This window comes from Schistocerca serialis, chromosome 9 (assembly GCF_023864345.2).
Source record: "Schistocerca serialis cubense isolate TAMUIC-IGC-003099 chromosome 9, iqSchSeri2.2, whole genome shotgun sequence".
Lineage (NCBI taxonomy): Eukaryota > Metazoa > Arthropoda > Insecta > Orthoptera > Acrididae > Schistocerca > Schistocerca serialis.
In genome coordinates this window covers 113,492,026-113,513,358 of record NC_064646.1, presented here as the reverse complement: position 1 = coordinate 113,513,358, position 21,333 = coordinate 113,492,026, and the positions used below count along the sequence as shown (strand labels likewise).

At 41.3% G+C, this 21,333-nt stretch overlaps 1 protein-coding gene across 1 annotated transcript in view; it reads right to left on the bottom strand.

Moving 5' to 3' along the window:
• Positions 1–21,333, bottom strand: part of LOC126418509 (activating signal cointegrator 1 complex subunit 3) — a 238,365-nt gene that overhangs the window by 5,899 nt on the left and 211,133 nt on the right. Inside the window, exons 34-36 of the mRNA XM_050085303.1 lie at positions 17,155–17,323; positions 5,483–5,770; positions 277–628 (exon numbers count right to left, since the gene is read on the bottom strand). Of these exons, the coding sequence (XP_049941260.1) occupies positions 277–628; positions 5,483–5,770; positions 17,155–17,323 (809 nt within the window). The remainder of the gene's footprint in view (positions 1–276; positions 629–5,482; positions 5,771–17,154; positions 17,324–21,333) is intronic.

Sequence of the window (21,333 nt, the reverse complement as noted above, 5' to 3'; positions counted from 1 at the left end):
CAAAATTAACTGGTTTGAAAATTAACACTGTGTTTAACACTAATCATCAATAAATCTGAATATGTGCATAACTATGACACAAAATAGAAATAGTTATGTAAATATTAGTTGCTTGTCTTTGCAATAACGCCCTGCTGGTATTCTGTAAATGAAATAAAAGTTGGAATCGTTTTACTCAGATATTTCTCTGCCTATGCTGCTGTGCCAGAGTCATAATTATGCTGTCGCTAGTACACGCATCACGACAGCTGAAAATGCAGATGGTCTGCTACTGACCTGGCTTGCTGGGTAGCAAGAAGGCCAGAGGATGATGCGATGGCCGCCCCCGGACGCCCACCACCCTCTTGAGTGCCAGAAGTTCGCCCCGCTCCACATCTCCCAGGGCGAGGATCCAGCCCTCATCCTTGCCCCGCGGGAATCGCGGGCAGTGTGCCCGGCCGTTGCCACTTTCCCTGTTCTCACGCCTGAGCTTCACGGACAAAGTGGCCTCGCAGCCCGCTGTGCATTGCGCCCAGTCAGAATGCCGGCTGCGCTGAGGGGCACGGGGCAGAGGGCGCTCCGCTTCGCTGCCTGCACGGAGCCTCATATCCACTGACAGCACAGGTAGTGCTGTGAGAACTTGGTAGACCTGCAAAACGGATTGGTAGGCATATTAAAATTCAAGCAAGGAACCATTGCCACCTCCCCCCCCCCCCCCCCCTCCCTCCCTCCCTCTCTCTCTCTCTCTCTCTCTCTCTCTCTCTCTCTCTCTCTCTCTCTGTGTGTGTGTGTGTGTGTGTGTGTGTGTGTGTGTGTGTGTGTGTGTGTGTGTGTGCGCGCGCGCGCGTTTTTTGTTTTTTTCATTTTTTTTTTTTTTTTTCAATGAATGACATGGCAACAATATGCATCACAGTCTGATTAATTTTGCCAAATACAGACTGAGCCAAAATCCTCTAACTAGTTACCAAATATACCAGTTATTTATTCAAAACTACATGTCCATGCCAAAAACCTGAACACACAAGCTATATGTTTCAGAAATAGACATGTATCAGGCCATTTAGTAAACTTAGGATAGAATAAATTTTTATGGCCAATCTGAGGAAAACTCTCCAAAACTGTGACGATGTCACAGACCTAATTAATCTGGATAGTTTGTTTAGTAACTGTGTTCACTATTTGATAATTCAGAAGGAAGGTCCATCAACACACAGGCTGCTCACAGATGTAAATGATTGGCTGCAAAATAACAATGACAGTAGTGATGATGGATGAGCCGGAGTTGGCACTCAGTCTAATGGCATTATGACACATACAGAGGCAACAACACAGCTGGACAAAATAATGGTTTACTTGAAATGCCAGGCAGAGACAGCTCTGGTCAAATAAACAGCAGCAAAATGCCTGTGTGAATGTGTTGCACATAAATGACATATTAATTGGTCCAAGAGAAACTTGCTGATTAGTTCTGGGTCTAAATGTTATTACTTCTGGGTCTAAAAGTTAGTGAGTTAGTTACATGTAGCACAGATTACTTGAACAAATCTTGTATCAAAATGATATGTAATGAGTCAGTTTACGGAATACATATACATAGTTAGTATTAACACTAATGAACCCAATATTTTTTAGTTCTGCTCATACAACTACACTTAAAAACAAGTTTTTTTAACTAGCTGCCTGTTTTGAAAAGAAATTTGTCCATGGAATAGGAGGAGTTGTCCTTGAGAAGTTATTTTAGGTTAAATTTAAAATTTACTTTGCTACATGTTAGATATTTTATGTCATTGTGAAAATGATCAAAGACTTTTGTTGTTGCATATTGAACTCCTATCTAAGCCAAAGATAACTTTAAGAATGTTAATAAAGTTAATTTGTTTCCTTTAGTGTTGTACTGTTCTTCCCAAATTGTTGTGGATTATTTGTGACAAATTTCATTAGCAAATATATGTATTGTGATGGTGCAGTTAAAATGTCTAGCTCCTTGAAGAGGTACCTACATGACGTCCATGATATTCTTACTGCTCGCTTTTGTGCAACCAATACTCTCTCTCACAGTGGTGAATTACCCCATGAAATTATTCTGCAAGACATTATTGAGTGGAAATATGCAAAATATTTCAGGAGGTTAATTCAATTGTTTTCAAGATCAGCAGTTATACAAAGAGAAAAACTAGCTGAAGTTAATTGTTTGAGAAGCTCAGTAATATGCTTCTGTCAGTTTAAGTTTACAAATGCACTGACTGTTTTTTATTTCCCCCAATTTCTGGTCAAAAAAATATGAGAAAATAATGTATAAGTTGTACGCTTGCCTGAAAATAGATATAACAAGTTTGTTTATGGCATTTTCCAAATGTCATTGTAATTTTTTCTGAATTTTTAGATTATTTAAATCTTTGATAATCCGGATGACCTACCAGACAACCTGCTGTGGTTAAACGAGGTTCCACTGTGTTTGGCATTTGACAAGAGAGCCAGCCAGACTTCTCTCTCCTAGAATACACTAACAGGGATTTACTGGTAAAATTGGTTCCAACTGTTCTGACACTTTCACTGCACAAAATTCATGAAGAAGACTTTTGCAGGAGTGGAAATTTTACGTTTTTCAAGAAAAGATGTAACTCAGGCCCTTATTGAAAGTAAGAATGGATTTTTGGAATGCTTAGCTACACTAGAGAGGTCTGTAATACATGTGAATTTTTTTCATAATATTTGTAGGACAGAGTGACTTTGAACTTTACCTTACAAAAAAAGTATCTCAGTAAGTTCCATGTCTTTTGAGTTATTCTATGATAAGTTTGCAGCTGTTCCTAGACAGGAAAATTTAAATCATTTGAGAAGTATTGCAATTTCTGGGCCTACATAAAATTATTAAAAGATTTTTGACATGTTTAGAGGCATTAGGGAGGTCAGTATCACACCTGAATTTCAGGTATTTTATATGATTTTCTTAGGATACAGAGAGAGACTGTAAAGTGATTCTCTATAGCATGGAATGGAAAGAACTGGGGCAGTTGCCTGCAGACAGCATTTGTTGTGGCAACGTCACAGTTTTGGAGGCTAAACATCATGTGTCAAAGAATTTAAAGCAGACTGTAACTTTAAAAGTAATTTTCTCAGCTTTGCCATAAAGATGTATTCGATCCTAAGTTTACTAAATGGCTTGATACACGCCTATTTCTGAAAAATATAGCTTGTCTTTTTCAGGCTTTTGGCATTGTCATGCAGTTTTGAATAGATAACTGATATGTCTGGTTACTAGTTAGAGGATTTTGCTTCAGTCTGTAGTTGGTGAGATTAATAATGTCTAATAAAAATATGCAAGTAGTTGTTGACAATGCTGACAGGAAGAAAATAGAAATATTAGGGACTGAGTGTCTCATTGACAATATTTGTAGGACAGAGTGACTTTGAACTTTACCTTACAAAAAAAGTATCTCAGTAAGTTCCATGTCTTTTGAGTTATTCTATGATAAGTTTGCAGCTGTTCCTAGACAGGAAAATTTAAATCATTTGAGAAGTATTGCAATTTCTGGGCCTACATAAAATTATTAAAAGATTTTTGACATGTTTAGAGGCATTAGGGAGGTCAGTATCACACCTGAATTTCAGGTATTTTATATGATTTTCTTAGGATACAGAGAGAGACTGTAAAGTGATTCTCTATAGCATGGAATGGAAAGAACTGGGGCAGTTGCCTGCAGACAGCATTTGTTGTGGCAACGTCACAGTTTTGGAGGCTAAACATCATGTGTCAAAGAATTTAAAGCAGACTGTAACTTTAAAAGTAATTTTCTCAGCTTTGCCATAAAGATGTATTCGATCCTAAGTTTACTAAATGGCTTGATACACGCCTATTTCTGAAAAATATAGCTTGTCTTTTTCAGGCTTTTGGCATTGTCATGCAGTTTTGAATAGATAACTGATATGTCTGGTTACTAGTTAGAGGATTTTGCTTCAGTCTGTAGTTGGTGAGATTAATAATGTCTAATAAAAATATGCAAGTAGTTGTTGACAATGCTGACAGGAAGAAAATAGAAATATTAGGGACTGAGTGTCTCATTGACAATATTTGTAGGACAGAGTGACTTTGAACTTTACCTTACAAAAAAAGTATCTCAGTAAGTTCCATGTCTTTTGAGTTATTCTATGATAAGTTTGCAGCTGTTCCTAGACAGGAAAATTTAAATCATTTGAGAAGTATTGCAATTTCTGGGCCTACATAAAATTATTAAAAGATTTTTGACATGTTTAGAGGCATTAGGGAGGTCAGTATCACACCTGAATTCCAGGTATTTTATATGATTTTCTTAGGATACAGAGAGAGACTGTAAAGTGATTCTCTATAGCATGGAATGGAAAGAACTGGGGCAGTTGCCTGCAGACAGCATTTGTTGTGGCAACGTCACAGTTTTGGAGGCTAAACATCATGTGTCAAAGAATTTAAAGTAGACTGTAACTTTAAAAGTAATTTTCTCAGCTTTGCCATAAAGATGTATTCGATCCTAAGTTTACTAAATGGCTTGATACACGCCTATTTCTGAAAAATATAGCTTGTCTTTTTCAGGCTTTTGGCATTGTCATGCAGTTTTGAATAGATAACTGATATGTCTGGTTACTAGTTAGAGGATTTTGCTTCAGTCTGTAGTTGGTGAGATTAATAATGTCTAATAAAAATATGCAAGTATGGGGCACTTCATTGTTCACAAAATGTAAGTTGACAATTTCTATATAAAAGTTGAATTTATATCAAAATCCTGAAACTTGTACACATGGTTTTAAGTCACTGTATTCATGTGAGCAAGTGTTGAAGTACAACAGCAGTCGTGCAAAATCAAATACGAAACTAATAATCAATAGGAATGTATAAATTAGAATTTTGGCATATCAAGATCATTTTATGAGAGAAATACAGGTGTTTCAAGGTGAAACAACCAAGCTAAGAAAATGTAATACAATAAATTATGCAAAAATTATTGTAAAGTAATAAAACTAATTGTAATTAATTTTATAACAATGAAAAATCATGAAAGTTTATTTCTGCTTCTCCTCCTTCAATTCACAGGGTAGGTGCTGGCCCATTCCAAAATCAAAGAAATTAGTAATCCAGAACCTATGAATATGTCAGTGGCAACTGTGATGAAGCTTCTTACGTATTATTATTATTATTATTATTATTACTTAGGACAGGAATGGTGATGAGCAACAATATATTTTCACCTGGTGCTATAGATTGAGATCAAAAGCATTTAAAGTCATTTTATTACACAAAAGAGCCTGGAGCATCACATCTCACTGCCAAATCTGCGTGTTTCAATGTTGCTTCTGTTTGAATGTACACCTTGCTGGTGTAGTGATGTTAGAAACTACATGACAAACCATAAGTTAAAAGCAGGAAATGTTTAGGCACTTCCGAAATTCATTATAAACAGATTCTCAGTTAATAGCAGAATACTGATACTGCTAATCTCTCACAATTAAGCTGAACACAGCTAAGTCATACTTGTTCGATCTGACCCTCTTCAAGTTCTGGTCGAAGGACCGTCGCTAGCGACTCGTAGTTACGACTGACGGCAGAAGCCAAGCCCGGCAACGTGAGCAAGTTACGGTTTCGCAGAGCGGGAGGCAGCCTCTGCTTTTCGAACAGGTAGAGGTGTTGCGGTTCGACGTGTGGGAGCGTTGTGAGTGGACTGTCTGACAGCCAGCGAGCCTGCACGACCATCTGCATCAGCTGCATCAGGCGGAGAGCTGTAGCCAGCCAGCCCTGCTCTGCAGCCATATCGATCATTGCCTGTGCCAAAGGAAACAGAATTGTTAGCAACATATATAATTCCATATATCTTATGTAAATCACATGAAACCATGATGGCGCAAACAATTATTTTTTTGTTTGTTTTAATTAATGGAAGAAGTTGGTAGAAACCAACCTGGGAGAAGATCATTCTGGATTCCAGAGAAATGTAGGGACATTCAAAGCAATACAGGTCCTGGAATTCATCTTACAAAATAGATTCCACAATAGTAAACTGACGTTTACATGATTTTTAAATACAGATTTAGTTGTTGACAATGCTGACAGGAAGAAAATAGAAATATTAGGGACTGAGTGTCTCATTGACGAAGTCATTAGAGACAGAGCACAAATTCTTGACAACAGTTTATATGGTGAATGTCAACAAAGTATGGTGATGCTGACAGAATCAGATTAGAAGTTGTGACATTAAACATAATGGAAGCGTTTCAATCCACAGTGACATAAATACTCTACAAACCTGTGTGAAGACATTAAGCACGATAAAATATGCTGTAAGTAGACTGATCTTGCCTTCAGAATCCCTACGGGAACAAAACTTTATAAGCAGCCTTAAGCAGGATAACTAGTATTGGCCTTCAAGCACCTGGCAACATCTCAGTGTCACTGTCTCATGAGCCACACAAACTTGTGACAATTCTATTTGTACTTATTCCTGACACATTTCAGTTTCCTCAATTAATTCTACATGGTATGGGCTCCACATACTTGAGCAATATTCCAAGATGGGCTACACAAATGATTTGCAAGGAGCCTCTTTTGCACACTTACTACGTTTTTCCACTACCCTGCCAATGAACTGAATCTACCCCCAGCCTTACCTACGATTAAGCCTGTTTGATCATTCCATTTCATAACCCTACAAATTGCTGCATTCACAAATCTATACGAGTCAACTGCTTCCAATTGTGTCACATTGACACCGTCATATGGTACTGCTTTTCTTCATTTTGTGAAGTATTCAGTTTGGGCAGAAAAATAACTGACAGAGGCAAAATTAAAGACGATATGAAGTGCAGTCTGGCAATAGCATGAAAAGTTATCCTTGAAAAGTGAAAAATACTGACACTCACTTTAAACTTAAGTATCAGGAAGTCATTCATAAAAGTATATGTCTGAATCGTAGCCTTGCACACAATTAGGACATGAATAATATAGTACAGACAGAAACTGATCAGAAATTCTTGAATTATTTTGTTCCAGAAGAATAAAGAAGATGAAATAAGTAAACTGAGAAACTAAAGCAGTTGTATTGAATCAAATAAGGAAGAAAATAGCTTCGAGGTACAGTCTGATAAAAAAGAATTGACTGATTGATTGATTTGGGATAGGTTAATTGTGCACATCTTAAGGAATCAAAGAATTGTTTATTTGGTAATGGAGGGATGCTTGGAAGTAAAAACTGTTGAGGGACACCAAAGTTTCAATGTAGTAACCATGTTCAGGTGGATGTAGGTTGCAGTAGCTGCACACAGATAAAAAGAACAGACAAGAAGGAAGAACATCATAAGAAAAAGTTCTTGGAGTGCAGACAACAACAGCACATTTTTCATGGAACTAACTACATTGGCATTAATGAAATGGGGACAAGGAGCTGAATAAACAGAGAAGAGAAAAGACACGGTTGGGTTTATCATAATACCATCATTATTAGTGGGTCTGTTAGTTGGTTGGTTCATTTGGGGGAGGAGACTGAACAGCATGGTCATTGGTCCCCTTGGATTAAGGAAGGATGAGGAAGGAAGTTGACCGTGCCATTTCAATGGAACTGTCCCAGTATTTGCCTGAAGGGATTTAGGGAAATCATGGAAAACCTAAATCAGGATGGCCCAACATGGATTTGAACCATTGTCCTCCCAAATGCGAGTCCAAAGGCTATCATGAGATTACCTAGAACTTTATATTTACATTTAGCATGTATGGATTTGATTTTAACCTTGAGTTGCTACTTTAGGCTGGACTGTTTGTGCTTTCATTGTAGAATTCACGGTATCGATATACTGATGGCTCCAGTACACAAGTATTGGTACTTGTGATTGTCTGTACATGGATTTCACAGGGGCCTGAAGTTGGCATAATAAGATGTCAGAACTGGCTGTCCAAATAAAATAATTTCTCAAAACATACGGCCGTTTGATGATTTTCCTTCATAAATATTTGACTGGCCACTGTCCCGATCCCACAATGAATCAACAGAGATTAAAACTTTTTAGGTGACACAACTGATCAATCACAGTATAGTGGCATAATTACTGTGGGCTGTCATTTATCATAAAACTACATTTACATTTGAAACTTCCTGGCAGATTAAAACTGTGTGCCGGACCGACACTCGAACTCGGGACCTTTGCCTTTCGCGGGCAAGTGCTCTACCAACTGAGCTACCCAAGCACGACTCACGTCCCGTCCTCACAGCTTTACTTCTGCCAGTACCTTGTCTCCTACCTTCCAAACTTTGAGAAGCTCTCCTGCGAAACCTTGCAGAACTAGCACTCCTGAAAGAAAGGATATTGCGGAGATATGGCTTAGCCACAGCCTGGGGGTTGTTTCCAGAATGAGATTTTCACTCTGCAGCGGAGTGTGTGCTGATATGAAACTTCCTGGCAGATTAAAACTGTGTGCCGGACTGAGACTCGAACTCGGGACCTTTGCCTTTTGCGGGCAAGTGCTCTACCAACGGAGCTACCCAAGCACGACTCATGCCCCATCCTCACAGCTTTACTGGTAGAAGTTTAATGGCACCCAGCTCTGAATGCTGGTCTCCAGAGCCTGCGCTGCTGCTGTCGGGTCCAGAACTCACTGTACAGGAAAGCCTTTCATTTTCTGTGTTCAGTGCAGGGTTCCACATCTGACTCAGTCATAGGCCACTATCTTTATAATCAGACCATCTTGGATCTTAATTTCAATGGCGTCCTTTATCAAGCAGTCCCAGGAGGAGGAAGACTGCCTTTGTATTTTGGTGTTGTTGGAATCCATAGTATGGCCAGTTTTTATACTCTGGTCAGCCATGGCTGATTTGGTGACCTGGCATAATTTAGTGTGGCATCTATGTTCACGGCAACTCTCTTCTTCTGTGCATACAGTTTCCCCAACATATGTTTTTTCACACTGGTAGGGGATGTGACAGACTCCTGGTTTGCAAAGGCCTATATCATCCTTCACTGCACCTAGCAGTGCCAAGGTTTTAGGGGTGGACAAAATACATTTAATATTATGTCGCTTCAATATCCTGCCAGTTTTCTGGATGTATTGCCAACAAACACAATGCACACTAACAACCTGTGTTCTTCTTCCCTTCGTGCTGCTTTATAGGTATGCCAGACCACCAAATCAGTTGTGGCTGACCATAGTATAAAAACTGGCCATACTATGGAATACAACCACACCAAAATACTTAAGCACTTTTCAGATTGCACAATTTAATAGGCCACTGGAGTTATGGTCCAAGATGGTCTATTTAATAATAATAGTGGCCTACAACTGTGTCAGGTCTGGAACCCTGTACTGAGCCTCGAAAAAGAAAAGCATTCCCGTACAGTGAGGTGTGCACCCAGCAATGACAATGCAGACCAGATTTTGAAGTCAGTCACAACAAGCCTGATTGTGATAGGAGTGTTGTGTTGGAAGGGGTAAAGGTCAACATATATATGATGAAAACAGGAGCAGAATAGCAGTCACCAAGGACCACATGAGCCAGCCAGACACCTGAGAACTCTTCTTTCTTAATTGATACATTCATAAAAGAAACAGTAATTTAAATTCTCATTGGAAGATTTGGTGAGCAACAGGACAACATTTCCTCATTTTGGCACACACTGATTAAATATGCTGATCCACCCCTATGCCACACCCACACCCACTCCCACATGGGTCACAGCCTTGTGGAAGACACAGGTACAAGATCTCTTTGATGCACCCACCCAGCAAAATTAACTCCACTCCTGATACAACTATACCCTACCCCATCAGAAGCAGGGCCACCTGTGAAACCAATGATGTCATGTATCAGTTCTGCTCCAATTTCTGCACAGCATTTTATGCACTCATGAATACTAAAGTAACCATCCACCCAAATGAATGGTTACTGCTAACTGTGGGTGAGAGCTAAGTTGATTACCCTGTGGCAGAACATGTCACTGAATGTACATAACACGCTCAACTTATGTGGCTGCTTCACAAGCCATTCCATCTGTGTCATTGCCCCAGCACCAGGATCCGGTTTCACCACACCCCCTCTGATCCCAAAATTTATCTGGTCTCACCCTTTTCTAAGCCCTTCTCCACAGTCATACCCATCTCTTTACTGCACACACCTCTCTCTCTCTCTCTCTCTCTCTCTCTCTCTCTCTCTCTCTCTCTCTCTGTGTGTGTGTGTGTGTGTGTGTGTGTGTGTGTGTGTGTGTGTGTGTGTTTACCTCTCTGTTTCCACCCACACTGTTCTTCCCTCAATCTCCCTCTTTATCTGTTCTACTCCCCATCCCCTTTCATCACTTAATCATTTGCCACATGCAGCTCATCTGTCCGTGATTGGGTTTCTCCCCTCTTTGCTCCTCTCACTCATTCTACCCGACTCAACCCTTCAACACAGTGGGGCAGTAGTGCCAGGAAAGTATAGCTGGTCAGAACAGCTATGCAATCATGTGTATGTGGTTTTTCGTTAGTCAGTTAGCTCTGAGGAAAAACATTTTCAGATAGCTCAGCAACATTTTCAATCTCCTAACCATACAATGATCAGTTATTTATACTCCTTGAAATATTTATTTTCTAATTTACTCAATTTTCTGCTTGATACAAGAAACTTTAATATCCACTGTAAAACTTGTGGCTACAAAACAATGATAACAACGGAGGAAAACAGACTACACGAGTCATGGAGATGATTTACAAGTGTAAAGTAGCTAACGGTAACGATTTATTAACTCAAAAATGTAGTTATACACAGTACACACAATCAAAAATGGTCGCCAAAACTGTTGGCACATTTATCCCACTGTGACACTAGCCAGTCAATTCCATCCTTGAAGAAGCTAGTAGGCTGCTAATGGATCCAGGCTTGGACCCAGTCACACGCTTCATCGTCCATTGTTAACCAATGTCCGCGAATAGCTTGTTTTAGAGGTCCAAGCACATGACTAAAGCATTCAATTCCGCAACCATTTCCGCTGTGATGACACAATGAGCTTGTCCAGGACAAGCATTGTCTTCTAGTGACTTGCGCCCCTCAAGGAATCGTTTGCGCCATTCCACAACACTTGAATGACTTAGACTGTACTTACTGTACACAGCCTTCAATTGTTGATACATTTTACAGCCTCAAACTCCCTCCGCTGCCAAAAATCGAATCACTCCTCGTTGTTTCTGCTTTCTCGCCTGCATGTTTGGTTGTGGACCATAACTTGTGTGACCACCTTCTCTTCAGCATGAAACCACACTGCCACTATGCAACATCAAACGGTGCGCACATGTCAGTCTCTCTACCAATAGATGGCGCCACCATACCCGCAGTAACGTGGTGCCACCTTACGTGAAGGCAAAGGTTGACACACTGACCAGGTTTCAAGTGAATGAACCTCGTATAACTAATTAACCATTGAAAATGAACACATTTTGTATATCATTATCGCAGTGTAGTCACTTTTATTGCTCCAAGATGACCAGTTTCAACAGTCTTATGCTGCCATCATCTGATTTTGTGGAACTTGCTATAAAACTGCCATGTTACATTACATGAAGTCAAAGCATAAAAGGCACTCTTCATTCAAGTCTTGATAAAAAGTCAGTTGATAAACTACACAAAGCTGGTAAAATGCACACAGATTATAAAAAGCACACAGTTAAAATTCTCGTTTCATCCATGGGTGTCTGGGGCAGACACTCCACTGGCAGCATAGTGCTGTGTGGCAAGCTTGTGAGAATCATATTCACCATGAGCACGCACGGACGAAACGAGGATTTTAACTGTGTGCTTTTTATAATCTGTGTGTTTTATTTATTGGATTTTTATCGAGTGCATGAGAAGTGCCTTTTATGCTTTGACTTCATAGAATGTAACATGGCAGTTTTATAGCAAGTTCTGTAAGATTAGATGATGGCAGCGTAAGACTGTTGAAACTGATCATCTCGGAGCAATTAAAGTGTCTACACTGCGATTGCAATATACTAAATACATTCATTTTCAACCATACTGATCACTCAACAGCACAACACGTGTACCTTACATAATTAACCATTAACAGGGCCCAGTAAAACGTCAACAAAGCCAGAGGGCTGAAATATAGTACATAAATGGGCAGTAACATGTGGTGGAAACTACCTTTTCAGAATAATCCTCTGCTGCATCAAATGTAAGTTAAAAACAAAGATGATGTGACTTACCATACGAAAGCGCTGGCAGGTCGATAGAAACACAAAAAGACGCATACATACACACAAAATTCAAGCTTTCGCAACAAACTGTAGCCTCATCAGGAAAGAGGGAAGGAGAGGGAAAGACGAAAGGAAGTGGGTTTTAAGGGAGAGGGTAAGGAGTTATTCCAATCCCGGGAGCGGAAAAACTTACCTTAGGGGGAAAAAAGGACGGGTATACACTCGCGCGCACACACACACATATCCATCCACACATATACAGACACAAGTAGACATATTTAAAGACAAAGAGTTTGGGCAGAGATGTCAGTCGAGGCGGAAGTGCAGAGGCAAAGATGATGTTGAATGACAGGTGAGGTATGAGTGGTGGCAACTTGAAATTAGCGGAGATTGAGGCCTGGTGGGTAACGGGAAGAGAGGATATATTGAAGAGCAAGTTCCCATCTCCGGAGTTCGGATAGGTTGGTGTTGGTGGGAAGTATCCAGATAACCCGGACGGTGTAACACTGTGCCAAGATGTGCTGGCCGTGCGCCAAGGCATGTTTAGCCACAGGGTGATCCTCATTACCAACAAACACTGTCTGCCTGTGTCCATTCATGCGAATGGACAGTTTGTAATCTTTGTGCACATAGTTGTCTACCAACCCAAGTCCAACATAGCCCAGCTGTAACCAACACCTTTTCGCCTTTTTTCACACCAGATCTCCAGTTACTTTCCAGTCCACCTTTATCCCTCCCCATATATTTTTATTTTCATTTTCATTTCCTCATGTTACACTTTCCACCTTCTAATACCATGTCACCCCCACAACGACCCCATTAAGTTTTATTTACATTCCCTCCGCAAAACATGCCTTCGCCCTAGCCAGATTACGCTCCCATATTCTATTTTCTCAGGCTTGTCTGACATTTGGCATTACCCCCAAAGGCCTCGCACTTAAAGTTCCCATCTCTGGCTGCAACCCTTCTTTCCATCAGTCCCTATACCAGTTCCAAACTGAACAATCCATTGCCCTCACCCACCTAATCCTTCACCTACACATCAACTCAGCCAATGAACACACCCATCAACTCCTATCCTTAATAAAAGTCCTTAATCTTTCCTCTCCCACATCCACACCGTCTGTTCAGAGCATCCTCCTACAGGCCAACCGTAAATTAGAACAGCATGCCACCCTCCACCTCAAAAAACTATCCAATCTCCTGGTTTCCCACCTCCGGAAAGGCAACTCACTCACCCTTCACAACCTTTCCAGCAAACCTCAACCTCCTCTCATTGCACACGAACCCAGTCTCTCCCATCTACTCAATCTCCCACTTCCAGCTCCACTCCCTCCAAAACCTCAAAATTCCAATCAACACAATCTGGAACTTAGTCCCACTCCCAGATTCAACCAAACAGCCCTCGTCAAAGATTTACTGTCCTACACTCGTACTCTATGCTGGAAATATCACTTTGCCACAAAGAAAAATGATCCTAATCCTACTCCTAATGATCCAACTCCCAAAGACACCATCCAAATTGAACCCTGCCTGGAACAGTTCCGTCCGCCGTCGCAGCGGGACCCACCTCCTCTTCCTCAAAATCACCCCCTCCAAACCTTCCAGGAATTTCTGACTTCCAGCCTTGCATCTCAATCCTTCTTAAAAAACCTTAATCCTACTCCCAACATCACCACTGCTGAAGCCCAGGCTATCCGTGATCTGAAGGCTGACCGATCCATCGTCATTCTTCCGGCGGACAAGGGTTCCACGACCATGGTACTTGATCGTCGGGAGTATGTGGCTGAGGGACTGCGTCAGCTTTCAGACAACACCACATACAAAGTTTGCAAGGTAACCCCATTCCCGATGTCCAGGTGGAGCTTCAAGGAATTCTCAGAACCTTAGGCCCCCTGCAAAACCTTTCACCTGACTCCATCAACCTCCTGACCCCACCGACACCTCGCACCCCTACCTTCTACCTTCTTCCTAAAATCCACAAACCCAATCATCCCGGCCGCCCCATTGTAGCTGGTTACCAAGCCCCAACAGAACGTATCTCTGCCTACGTAGATCAACACCTTCAAACCATTACATGCAGTTTCCCATCCTTCATCAAAGACACCAACCACTTTCTCGAACGCCTGGAATCCTTACCCAATGTGTTACCCCCGGAAACGATCCTTGTAACCATTGATGCCACTTCCTTATACACAAATATTCCGCACGTCCAGGGCCTCGCTGCGATGGAGCATCTCCTTTCACGCCGATCACCTGCCACCCTACCTAAAACCTCTTTCCTCATCACCTTAGCCAGCTTCATCCTGACCCACAACTTCTTCACTTTTGAAGGCCAGACATACCAACAATTAAAGGGAACAGCCATGGGTACCACGATGGCCCCCTCGTAAGCCAACCTATTCATGGGTCGCTTAGAGGAAGCCTTCTTGGTTACCCAGGCCTGCCAACCCAAAGTTTGGTACAGATTTATTGATGACATCTTCATGATCTGGACTCACAGTGAAGAAGAACTCCAGAATTTCCTCTCCAACCTCAACTCCTTTGGTTCCATCAGATTCACCTGGTCCTACTCCAAATCCCATGCCACTTTCCTTGACGTTGACCTCCACCTGTCCAATGGCCAGCTTCACACGTCCGTCCACATCAAACCCACCAACGAGCAACAGTACCTCCATTATGACAGCTGCCACCCATTCCACATCAAACGGTCCCTCCCCTACAGCCTAGGTCTTCGTGGCAAACGAATCTGCTCCAGTCCGGAATCCCTGAACCATTACACCAACAACCTGACAACAGCTTTCGCATCCCGCAACTACCCTCCCGACATGGTACAGAAGCAAATAACCAGAGCCACTTCCTCATCCCCTCAAACCCAGAATCCCCCACAGAAAAACCACAAAAGTGCCCCACTTGTGACAGGATACTTTCCGGGACTGGATCAGACTCTGAATGTGGCTCTCCAGCAGGGATACGACTTCCTCAAATCCTGCCCTGAAATGAGATCCATCCTTCATGAAATCCTCCCCACTCCACCAAGAGTGTCTTTCTGCCGTCCACCTAACCTTCGTAACCTGTTAGTTCATCCCTGTGAAATCCCCAAACCACCTTCCCTACCCTCTGGCTCCTATCCTTGTAACCACCCCCGGTGTAAAATCTGTCCCATGCACCCTCCCACCACCACCTACTCCAGTCCTGTAACCCAGAAGGTGTACACAATCAAAGGCAGAGCCACATGTGAAAGAACCCACGTGATTTACCAACTGACCTGCCTACACTGTGATGCATTCTATGTGGGAATGACCAGCAACAAACTGTCCATTCGCATGAATGGACACAGGCAGACAGTGTTTGTTGGTAATGAGGATCACCCTGTGGCTAAACATGCCTTGGTGCATGGCCAGCACATCTTGGCACAGTGTTACACCGTCCGGGTTATCTGGATACTTCCCACCAACACCAACCTATCCGAACTCCGGAGATGGGAACTTGCTCTTCAATATATCCTCTCTTCCCGTTACCCACCAGGCCTCAATCTCCGCTAATTTCAAGTTGCCGCCACTCATACCTCACCTGTCATTCAACATCATCTTTGCCTCTGCACTTCCGCCTCGACTGACATCTCTGCCCAAACTCTTTGTCTTTAAATATGTCTGCTTGTGTCGGTATATGTGTGGATGGATACGTGTGTGTGTGTGCGCGAGTGTATACCCGTCCTTTTTTCCCCCTAAGGTAAGTCTTTACACTCCCGGGATTGGAATGACTCCTTACCCTCTCCCTTAAAACCCACATCCTTTCGTCTTTCCCTCTCCTTCCCTCTTTCCTGATGCGGCAACAGTTTGTTGCGAAAGCTTGAATTTTGTGTGTATGTTTGTGTTTGTTTGTGTGTCTGTCGACCTGCCAGCACTTTCATTTGGTAAGTCACATCATCTTTGTTTTTAGATATATTTTTGCTACGTGGAATGTTTCCCCTCTATTATATATATATATAAAGCTAGAAGTACTGAATGGAGGCAGGAAAGAGAAATGGAAACAACTACTTTAACTTCAAACATTCACTTTCAAATAAATAAATAAACAAAAATAAATAAATAAATCACTGTTATGGGGGTGGGAGGGAGAATTCAAAGAAACAGTTGGAATTCTGTAGACAACATTACAGTAGGTACGTGAAGGTAGCAGAAGAATGGAAATACCTGAAGCCACATGAATTGACACTAAAAAATAAATTGGGAATCAGCATAACTGAAGACAGAAGAAACCTCTACTGACCAAAATGCTTCAGGACAATAGACATAAACCAAAGAAAACATGGACACTAGCTTCGAAATTAGGGAGCTCCTTAATGTTTCAAGAGAAACTATTACTTCCTTTTTCTTGAGCTGAAGGATTGTCTACATCCCAAATTCAGTTTTTTTTTTCTTCAAATTCTGTTTGTACTTATGTACGTAAAGGCTTTTCTAGCAAAATTTCTTTTCACTACAACTTTTTCTTGCCTATGCTCTAATCTAATTTAATCTGTGTTAATAATGTCCTCATGTTCACTACTCATTTACTGCTGGAATTTCATCATATCAATAAATTTCACAGTTGATGATAAAGGTTTTCATAAATAATGAAGTTGGTGTTCAATAGCCTTTGCCCTTTGTTCTTTCTTTTCGCTAGGATTTATTCCATCTAGTATGGGGTCTGCTTTTTCAGGACTTGGCAAATTTTATTTTATTGTTTCATTTTGTTGCTGGATGTCTTTCCTGATGACACAGTTGTTACGGTAACCTTTGTAAATTCCATTACAATCCACTGTGTGGATTGTGACATGGTTGCAAATAGAAGTATATAATTTTTGTGTGATGCCAAAGGGGTCAATAAGATAACAACCAATGAAGCAGAGTTATTTCAAATAAAAAACACTTCAATGTCTTACAAGAAATTTAACATGGCTATGGGTGCAGGGATGTGAGAAGCCTGTTCATCAATGCTCGGAAATGGATTCCCACCTGCATGATCCTGAGTGCCTGGTCGAGCACGGACTTGAGGTCGGTGTGGTAGTCGGCGTATGGCAGGTGCAGCCTGGAGAAATGGGCCTGCAGCAGTAGCAGCGTCTTGGTGTGAGGGGAATCCAGGGATGTGCCATCCACAGGCAGTGGGCAGCTCTTTGCCAGATCCCTGGATAGAAGGTAGCAGCCATTGTCAGAGAAATTCCATGTTATCTCTATAACTGCACACAACTGGAAAAGCACAATTATCAGTGGAAAGTACTGTAGTATTTACAAACTTCCTTCTTATTGTCCGATTAAGATTACTGAATTAAAATGAATGGATCCATTACAATAAAATATAAGAAGATGTAGTAACATGAAGTGATAGAATCGAAAACTGGTCAGATAAGCTGAAGCTGTAATGCTGTTCATATCTTGTACCTAATGAAAATTTATGCCGGAGTGGAGCTCTTAAAACAAGATTTATAACTTTTTGAAGGTCATTACTTAACCATTGATTTTAGTGAATTTAAGTCAATGTTGAGTATATTTATTCATTTATTTCATCTGTCAGGATTATAGAATTGAGGCCATCTCTTACATATGATCAGACATTCTTACTGAATTAACTTGACAATATGCACTGCATATGAGCACTATACAACAACAACAACAACAACAACAACAATAATAATAATAAATAGTAACAGACACAGTAACGAATATATGTTGTTATTTTATCCATAATATGACTGTTACATTTGAATGTAGACTTCCATGGCGTATAATGGGGGTGAAATCTTCTCAGGCTTCCATCCAGGTGGCCGTGTTGAAATTCCACGATGTTTCAATGACTGTCATTCTTATCATCATCTGGCGGAGTGTTAAGATAACAACATAACATTTTCCTCCTGGAACATGGATTGCTCATGGGGGAGGGCAGACCACCATTCAACTTTCATTGCTTTCAGTCTTGCCCCGACAAGCTAAGCGTTAATTGCTAGGCATGGTCTCTATATATCTGCTCGTGCAATGCTCCATGACACACTTAACTGATAACCCTGAATGCTATTGACGAGATTGTCATTGCACCTTATCTCAATTGAGTCTTTACTGATGCTCTCCCAAAAGCCACTAGCTCAGCATAACATTTTTGTTCTCCCAAGTTCCTTTGTTGATGCTGCCGCTGCTGATGTATCTTTATGCTCAGATGTATGCCCTGAAAGTATTCCATGCAGCATTGTGAGATAACGTCATCTGTTTGCCCAATGTACTGGAGCCACAGTCACACAGTATGCTACGCTATATTGGCTGGGTATTTGCAACTGCAGTTTGTCTTTTACTGAGCCAAACACAATTTTCAATTTTTGTGGTGGTCAAAAGATGGCTTTGATGTTGTTTTTTCTAAAGATTCTCCCCAGTTTGGCTGAAGGAGGCCCAGAACATGGGATAAAAGTAAATTTCTTTTTCTCTACGCCTTCCTTGTGGGTCACAAATAGCATGTGCCCATTGAACGGTTCTTGGAACAGTGTACCAGTGTGCAGGATGATGACAGCTCATTGCATATAGGTACAGATCTGCCTCAGTCTTATTTCTGTGGACTGCATGCCCAAGGGTACTGTCTGCATTTCTTTCTATTAGAATGTTTCAAACTGGAAGACATCCATTCTGTTCTTGCTCCACTGTGAATAGCATGCTGATGGCTGCAAGAACTCGTCAGGCACTCTTCCACATTCCCACACATGGAACAGAACATTCTTGGGTTCGTGGCATGATTTTTCAGTAATGTGTGATGGTGGAAGTTATTATATGCTTTGCACGTAAGTCTTTCAATAGATGCCCAAATTTCTACAAACTTTAGTGTCAACATTTCTGCTTTCTTTCTGAATCAAGATGCAACAAACACACTTGAGTCCAATGATCTCCTGTTCCTCAGCAATTTCTGAAGTTTGTTACTAAACAAGGGAAAGTGCTTTCAGTCATTAATCTATTGCAATGTTCTTAAGATTAGTACTAAGTTATAACTGGATGTCATCAACATGTAAGTGATAGTTACAATACACTACAGATTTTATTAATGGTAACATCAGACTTTTTGCAGATAATGCAGTGATCTGTAATGAAGTACTATCTCAGGGTGGGGGATGAGGGGGGACTGAATTTTCAGAGAAAACAATATTCTGTTTAAGGAAGCAGTGAGGCAGTGACTGACTTATAATAAGTTTTTCTTTTTTGACACAGTCACTTTCCTATTACACAGCCATAACTGGTTTCAGCCTACAATGGCCATCTTCAGATGCTACACTACAGAAAAGCATATATTTAGACTTAAAACAAGTTTGAACATTTTCACTGGGTCTAGTTGTGAGCTGTGTGAAATGAAAATGACATACATCAAAGTGCCAAAGAAACTGGTAGAGGCATGTGTATTCAAATACAGAGATATATAAACAGGCAGAATATGGCACTGCAATCGATAACGCCTACCTCAGATAACAAGTGTCTGGTGCAGTTTTTAGATCAGTTACTGCTGCTACAATGGCAGGTTATCAAGATGTGAGTGAGTCTGAACATGGTGTTATAGTCAGTGCACGAGTGACGAGAGACAGTATCTCTGAGGTTGCAATGAAGTGGGGATTTTCCCGTACGACCATTTCATGAGTGTACTATGAGTATCAGGAATGCGGTAAAACATCAAAACTCCGACATCACTGTGGCTGAAAAAAATCCTGCAACAACAGGACTAACGACGAAAATCATCCAAGGTGACAGAAGTGCAATCCTCCCACAAATTGGTGCAGATTTCAGTGCTGGGCCATCAACAAGTGTCAGCGTGCAAACCATTCAACGAAACATCATTGATATGGGCTTTCAGAGCCGAAGGCCCACTCGTGTACCCTTGACGACTGCATGACACAAAGCTTTATGCCTCACCTCGGCCCGTCAACACCGACATTGGACCATTGATGACTGGAAACATGTTGCCTGGATGGACAAGTCTCATTTCAAATTGTATCGAGCAGATGGATATGTATGGGTATGGAGACAACCTCATGATCCATGGACCCTGCATGTCAGCAGGGGACTGTTGAAGCCAATGGAGGCTCTGTAATGGTGTGGAGCATGTGCAGTTGGAGTGATATGGGACCCCTGACATGTCTAGATATGACTCTGGCAGGTGACACGTATGTAAGTATCCTATCTGATCACTATATCCATTCATGTCCATTGTGCATTCTGATGAACTTAGGCAATTCCAGCTGGAAAATGGTCCCTCATATCCAGATAGATACAGAGCGGATCCAGGAACAGTCTTCTGAGTTCAAACACTTCTGCTGGTCACCAAACTCTCCAGACATCAACATTATTGTGCTGTTCAGAAGAGATCTCCACCCCCTCGTACTCTTATGGATTTATGGACAGCCCTGCAGGATTCATGGTGTCAGTTCCCTCCAGCACTACTTCAGACATTAGTTGAGTCCATGCCACATCGTGTTGCGGCACATGCGCATGCTCGTGGGGGACCTACACAATATTAGGCAGGTGTACCGGTTTCTTTGGCTCTTCAGTGTATATATATGGTTCATAGCTATGGCTGGTATTCAGTGAACAAATGTTCACACATTATCAACCAAACATAATATTGGAAATCAGGAAATTATAAACATACAACTACGTGTGCTTCCTTCCCTACTCTTCACACTAAATGCATGTGCCCTCTGTAAGACAATTCACATTTGTGAAAACCACAAAATATAACAATTATAACAACACTATTGCAATCACTTACTCATAAAATATAAAAGTAGAATACAGGTCCTTAAAACAGTAAAACCTTTTTAAAACAAAGTGAGGTCTCTGCAATAAAAGAGACATGGTAGCAGTCCTTACAGTACATATTTCCAAAGGCTGATGATGCTGCACTTCAGGTTGCTAGATGTCTACAGCACTGCACATAAGCTTAGGAGAGATGACACACAATGGATGACCAGGGCTGTTCCCTGGAACACTTCCTCTGGCTGTGGGGCATTTACATTAGCTGGGCAGTTGTTAGGAGGTGCAAGTGCAGCCTCCCTGCGAACAAGTCCCATAATGTGCCATCCAGGCTGCACCAGAGAACTGTGACAGAGAATGGCCATGGTCATCCATTCTGTGTCAACTTATGTGCAGTGGTGTCTAGCACCCTGAAGTGCAATG